General features: G+C 41.3%; 1 protein-coding gene across 1 annotated transcript in view; it reads left to right on the forward strand.

Annotated features, from left to right (window-relative positions):
• The window catches only part of PPP2CA (protein phosphatase 2 catalytic subunit alpha), a 33,623-nt gene extending 31,874 nt beyond the window's left edge, over nt 1-1,749 (forward strand). The window contains exon 8 of the mRNA XM_017532392.2: nt 392-1,749. Within this exon, the coding sequence (XP_017387881.1) occupies nt 392-464 (73 nt within the window). The 3' untranslated portion in view covers nt 465-1,749. The remainder of the gene's footprint in view (nt 1-391) is intronic.
• Nucleotides 1,750-7,231: the final 5,482 nt, after the last annotated feature.

A 7,231-nucleotide genomic window follows, 5' to 3' on the forward strand; every position in this document is an offset into this window, starting at 1 on the left:
CTCGTGATCCACCCGCCTCGGCCTCCCACAGTGCTGGGATTACAGGCTTGAGCCACCGTCCAACTTTTATTTTTAAGATTTTTTTTTTTTTTTTTAGTAGACTTAACATTGAAACACACCAACGGGAACTTATTATGTATAGACCCTAGTATAAATGACTAGGTTTTTCACTTTTAAAACCATGTTTTCATAAAAGCATAGTTTCTGTGACTGAAGTTGCTTAACTCTTGCAAGGGGAGTATAGTTAACAGACCATTATCATTAGGGTTCTATTACATTGAGACAAGCTGAAATTGGATAGGAAGTGTAAAGTATGGAAGACTCATGTTCTTGATTTTGTCAATACATGGATGTCTTGGAACATAAATTATGAATGTGTCTTGTTTTTCAGCTTGCAGTTTGACCCAGCACCTCGTAGAGGCGAGCCACATGTTACTCGTCGTACCCCAGACTACTTCCTGTAATGAAATTTTAAACTTGTACAGTATTGCCATGAACCATATATTGACCTAATGGAAATGGGAAGAGCAACAGTAACTCCAAAGTGTCAGAAAATAGTTAACATTCAAAAAACTTGTTTTCACACGGACCAAAAGATGTGCCATATAAATATACAAAGCCTCTTGTCATCAACAGCCGTGACCACTTTAGAATGAACCAGTTCATTGCATGCTGAAGCGACATTGTTGGTCAAGAAACCAGTTTCTGGCATAGCGCTATTTGTAGTTACTTTTGCTTTCTCTGAGAGACTGCAGATAATAAGATGTAAACATTAACACCTCGTGAATACAATTTAACTTCCATTTAGCTATAGCTTTACTCAGCATGACTGTAGATAAGGATAGCAGCAAACAATCATTGGAGCTTAATGAACATTTTTAAAAATAAGTACCAAGGCCTCCCCTCTACTTGTGAGTTTTGAAATTGTTTTTTTATTTTCAGGGATACCATTTAATTTAATTATATGATTTGTCTGCACTCAGTTTATTCCTTACTCAAATCTCAGCCCTATGTTGTTCTTTGTTACTGTCAGAACCTGGTGAGTTGTTTTGAACAGAACTGTTTTTTCCCCTTCCTGTAAGACGATGTGACTGCACAAGAGCACTGCAGTGTTTTTCATAATAAACTTGTGAACTAAGAACTGAGAAGGTCAAATTTTAATTGTATCAATGGGCAAGACTGGTGCTGTTTATTAAAAAATTAAAACAATTGAGTAAATTTTAGAATTTGTAGACTTGTAGGTAAAATAAAAATCAAGGGCACTACATAACCTCTCTGGTAACTCCTTGACATTCTTCAGATTAACTCCAGGATTTATTTGTATTTCACATATTACAATTTGTCACATTGTTGGTGTGCACTTTGTGGGTTCTTCATGCATATTAACTTGTTTGTAAGACAGAAAATCTGTGCTGCTTCAGTAAGACTTCATTGTAAAACCATATAACTTGAGATTTGAGTCTTTGGGTTTTGTTTTAATAAAACGGCATGTTTTCAGGTAGAGCTTAACAAACTAAATGATGTGTTTACTTAGTGCAGTTTCTGGTTATGAATATTATATTGCTATGTATATTATATGGACTCTTCAAAATGATTGACAGATTGGCAAATTCCTAACAAATCTTTGTACATTGTTAAGTCATATGTTCTTAGAGTTAAATCTGTCTCAGATAAGAAAGCTGTTAAAGCATCAGTCTGTGTCAAGTTCTTTGAGTGATACTAGTGAAACAAAATGGAAACTATTGTTGGGTCATGGTTTAGTCTTATGTACATTCACCCAAAGACAAAAATGGTACTTGAAGTGGCAGTGTTCAGCATTTAATGAGTTTTTCCCCCTTTTGTCCTTTGAAGAGGATTAGATGTTAAAAACAGTTCTGTGGGAACTAATACTTGATATTTTAACCTACCAGAGTAAACAAGAACACTTAATCATACTTGTGAGTATAGTAAATAAAAATTTTCTTCCTTTGTGCTGTGTTGAATCTGGAACCAAAAGGGAAGTTATAGCATATCCACTTTCTAAGATGCTTAAGGAACACATACATATTTAATGTCTTTTCTGACCTAATTGTTAGTATTTTTGGTTGCTTGTGGAGTTAATTTTCCAAAGCAAAAGGCCATTAAGTTTTCTACATTTCATTTCATTCTTTTCTTTCACAAGAAATACATTCTCTGTGTGTGTGTCTTTTTGTTGCTCTGTCACTTTATGCCCTTTCTCTTCAACTGAACAAATAGCCTATCTGTGTGCAGTGGTTTTAATCAATGCCTAAGTAATCTAGACACCAAGCAGCTATTTTTCAGGTCCTGTGATACCAGAATTGACTAAGGAATACATGTATTGTAATTGACATGTGGTGTTAACGGCCAGGCACAAATTCTCTTGAATTTTGTGGTTAGCATAATGGGGCTTGTGACAAGAGTAGCTTGGTCTTAGAATAGGGTTTAAAGTAATTGTTTAATTATAGAGACTGACTGGGCTCTGGCCATCTAAACTAGAAAGTGTTAGTACCCTACCTTCTTTTGAAATGGCTGTGGTAAGGAAAATGGTAAGTATGGTAATTTTCTTTAAAATATATATGGTTGGTTGGGAATCACTATGTTGGGTATTGTTGATTTCTCAGTAGCATTAGAATAGGATTTTCATTAATAAACTTTTACAGAGCTTTATTCTAAGAAACAGACCGGGTGCTGTGGCTCTTACCTGTAATAGCATTTTGAGAGGCCGGTGCAGGCCGAGCTCTTGCGGTTAAGAGTTCAAGACCAGCCTGGCCAACATGGCAAAACCCCATCTCTACCAAAAAAAAATACAAAAATTAGTGGGGCGTGGTGGCATAGCACCTGTAGTCCCAGCTACTCAGAAAGCGAAGGTGAAAGGATCACGTGAGCCCAGGAGGCGAGGTTGCGGTGGGCCAAGATTGTGGTACTATATTCCAGCCTAGGTGACAGAGCCAGACCTTGTCTCAAAAAGGGATTCTTAGTCTGTATAGGTTTTTTGGTTGTGTTTTTTGTTGTTTAAGACGGAGTCTCACACTGTCACCAGGATGGAGTGCAGTGTGCAATCTCGGCTCACTGCAAACTCAGACTCCCTGGTTCAAGCTATTCTGCCTTATCCTCCTGAGTAGCTGGGATTACAGGCACATGCTGCCACACCCAGCTAATTTTTATATTTTTAGTAGAGATGGGGTTTCACCATGTTGGCCAGGATGGTCTCGGTCTCCTGATCTCATGATCTGCCCACCCTAGCATTCCAAAGTGCTGGGATTACAGGCATGAGCCACCATGCCTGGCTTGTAATAGGCATTTTTAAAATTTGTCAATTATTAATTTCAAGAAGGACTTAGCTCAGGAATAGGATAGTTATTTCTGAGGTTCTCGGCTTTGTTGCCTGCAGAGATTCTGATTTAAATTGCTGGAGGAGGGCCCAGGCACAGGTATTTTTAAGTTTCCCAAGTGATTCTAATTTATATCTAGGGTTAAAAACTCAGCTGGGCGCAGTGGCTCACTCCTATAATCCCAGCACCTTGGGAGGCTGAGGTGGACAGATAACCTGAGGTCAGGAGTTCGAGACCAGCCTGGCCAACATGGTGAGAAATCCTGTTTGTACTAAAAATGCAAAATTAGCTGGGCATGGTGGCAGGCGCCTGTAATCCCAGCTACTCGGGAGGCTGAGACAGGAGAGTCACGTGAACCCTCGAGGTGGAAGTTGGCAGTGAGCCGAGATCGTGCCATTGCACTGCAGCCTGGGCAAAAAGCGAAACCCCACATCAAAAAGCAAAAACACCTCACTGCTGTCTTCTAGCTACAAACAAGGAAATTGAGATACGTGGTGGTGGGTGGTGGTTCATGGATGTTGGTAAGGAATTAAAATGTGCCATGTGATTCGGTGACTTAACTGTTGAGTATAAATGTATGGTTAATGTGTTCTTAGAAATAGGCATATAGTTCAGTAACAGTAAGGCTTGTTTGTTTTGAAATAGGTTTTGGCTCGTGAGCTAAAGCGGTTTTTCATTAAAGCCTTAATCTGCTGTCACCTTTTTTTTTGAGGTGGAGTCTGGCTCTCTTGCCCAGGCTGGATTACAATGGCCAATCTCGGCTCACTTTAACCTCCGTCTCCTGGGTTCAAGCTGTTCTCCTGTATCAGCCTCCTGAGCAGCTGGGATTACAGGCGTGTGCCGCCACACCCAGCTAATGTTTTCTATTTTTAGTAGAGATGGAATTTCACCGTATTAACCAGGATGGTCTTCATCTCCTGACCTTGTGATCCACCTGCCTCAGCTTCCCAAAATGCTGGGATCACAGGCATGAGCCACCTTGCCCAGCTGTCCTTACACATTCTTTTGACGTATTTCTAGTCTTCATAAACTTTTTTAAATTTAGATTTTTTTTGCCGTCACAATTATGCATCTGTTTTAGCGAATAGCCCTATGAAGGTTGTAGATGTATTATTTTGGGTGTTCCTGGTGATTTTTTTTTTTATCCAATTATAGTTTAAGTTAAATTTTAGGAATATAAGTATATTTTATTTCTATTTTTTATTATATAAAATTGCACAAGTACTATTGTCTAGACAAAAATGGGATGTTGCTAACACAGCATTGTTGGCTTGTAGGCAGTGCTGTCCTGTAAATAGATTGAAATGTATTTTTACCAGCTGGTATATAAATCTGAGGGGAGAAAAATGTGGATTGTGTTTGAATTGTTTAAAAGTTGAACCTACAAAGCGATAAGTGGCAACCACGTAAGTGAAATACAGGCAACAGACCCCAGTTTGATGTCATGCCTGGACCAGAATTATTATTTTCCAAGAGTGAAAGAGGAAATACAGCTAATGAGTGAATTCTGGAAAAGGTCATATACTTTTTTAAGGAAAAGTACAAACCCTCATGTCTGAGGTTGAATTTAATTACAGCCAGCCTTCCGTTCCATATTCAAGGGTTCCACATCTAAGGATTCAGCCAATCGTGGACTGAAAATAGTTTGGGGGAAAAGGAACCAATAAAAACCAATACAGTGGCCAGGTGTGGTGGTTCACACCTGAAATCCCAGCACTGGAAGGCTGAGGCGGGCGGATCACTTGACGTCAGGAGTGTGAGACCAGTCTGGCCAACATAGTGAAACCATGTCTCTACTAAAAATGCAAAAATTAGCCAGGTGTCACGCACGCGTATAATCCCAGCTACTCGGGAGGCTGAGGCAGGAGAATAGCTTGAACCTGGGAGGTGGAGGTGGCAGTGAGCCAAGATTGAGCCACTACACTCCAGCCTGGGCAACAGAGCAAGACTTCACCTTATTTAAAAAAAAAAACAAAAAAACAAAAAAAAAACCACTAATACAGTGTAACAACTATTTACATGGCAATGGCAATTTCATTGTTTTAGGTATTATGAGTAATCCATAAAGTACAGCCAGCCTTAAGCATCCACGGGGTTGGCATCAACGGATTCAACTAACCTTGGATTTAAAATGCAGTGTTCTCCCCCCTGCCCCGCGAGACAGACTCTGTCACCCAGGTTGGAGTGCACTGATGCAATCTCTTGAACCTCTGCCTCCTAAGTAGCTGAGATTACAGGTGTGTGTGACTACGCCCAGCTAATTTTGTATATTTGGTAGAGATGGGGTTTCACCATGTTGGCCAGGCTGGTCTGAAACTCCCAACCTCAGGTATCCACCTGCCTCTGCCTCCCAAAGGCTGGGATTACAGGCACGAGCCACCATGCCCGGCCAAAAATGCAGTGTTCTTGAATGCAGAACCCACTAATAAAGGGGACTGACTTCCGGACTTGAATATCCACGTGAGGTGTCCTGGATCCAGTCTCCCAAGAATAGTGAGGGATGACTGGTTTGTATCCTCAACAGGCTTGGGAGAAGTAGCTGGGACTTTGTTTACTCTGCCTACAATGCTGCTAACACAGCAAACCACTGCTCCTGGCTAATTTTACTACTTGGGTCCCTTGGGAATCTATCTTGAGATAGCCTCAGTCATGGTGTACAATGTCCTCAATCATTCACTGTTGTCCCTGGGAAGGACTTTAATGTGTTCTTCCCACTGGACTCAGTGGCTCACGCCTGTAATCCCAACACTTTCGGAGGCCGAGGCAGGTGGATCACTTGAGGTCAGGAGTTTAAGATGAGCCTGACCAACATGGTGAAACCCTGTCCCCACTAAAAATACAAAAATTGGCTGAGTGTGATGACACTTAACTGTAATACCAGCTAGTCAGGAAGCTGAGGCAAGAGAATCGCTTGAACCTGGAAGGCAGAGGTTGCAGTGAGTCAAGATTAGACCACTGCACTCCAGCCTAGGTGACAGAGCGAGACTGTCTCAAAAAATATGTGTGTGTGTGTGTGTGTGTGCGTGCTTCCAACCAATAAAAATTTTAGCTGTTCTTTCTTGGTACGGTGGTAGGCTGTAGCCACCAGCAAGTGAAATATCTGGTGGTAAAGGCCAGAATTGTGGTGATAGGAAAGGAAGTTAAGAGTGTTTCTTGCTCCGTAAAACACTAGGAAGATCACAGTGAAGGCTGTCATTAAAGCTATGAGAAATGCCCAAAGCTGTTGAGTACCTCTACCTCAAGGCTTAGCATAACTTCTGATCTGCAAGGAGACTTATCATCAGGGTTTTTGCAGTTCTAGAGCTACATTGGAACCTGGGGATAGGAGCAGGAGCTAGTAGTAGGTTTGGCAGGCCTGGTCAAGTGACAGCTTTAAGGTCAGGTATGTCCAAATGTGTCAGGAAGTAGGTTGCATGGTGTGGTGAAATAAACCAGATGTAACATCTGTGATGTGCTCTTGCTGTTGAGTTCAGCTTTCAACATAAGTCCCTTTGCAGTGAAGGTCTTGGGTGTGTGTTGCATGCAGCAGGCAAAGGAGCAGGAGCAGAAGCTGTATAATGTATTTGGTCTTGAACATTCTTTGTTTTCCAGAACCACATTCATCTCTACCTTGGTCGAAATTCTTAAAACTACCATTTTAATTTTAATCTTTTCAATGATCTGTGACTAAGATTAGAATGCAAAGACAAACCCAAGACCTAGCCCACCGCTTCCTCCTCAGAGCTACACTGGAACTGGTTGTAGGGTAAATCTGCTAGGGAGATAGGCAATTGAAATATGAGTCAGGGGCCGAGTGCATGACTTGCAATCCCAGCATTTTGGGAGGTGGAGGTGGGCGGGTCACCTGAGGTCAGGAGTTCGAGACCAGCCTGACCAATGTGATGAAACCCTGTCTCTAA

The sequence above is a fragment of the Cebus imitator genome, unplaced genomic scaffold (genome assembly GCF_001604975.1).
Source record: "Cebus imitator isolate Cc_AM_T3 unplaced genomic scaffold, Cebus_imitator-1.0 Scaffold76, whole genome shotgun sequence".
NCBI lineage: Eukaryota > Metazoa > Chordata > Mammalia > Primates > Cebidae > Cebus > Cebus imitator.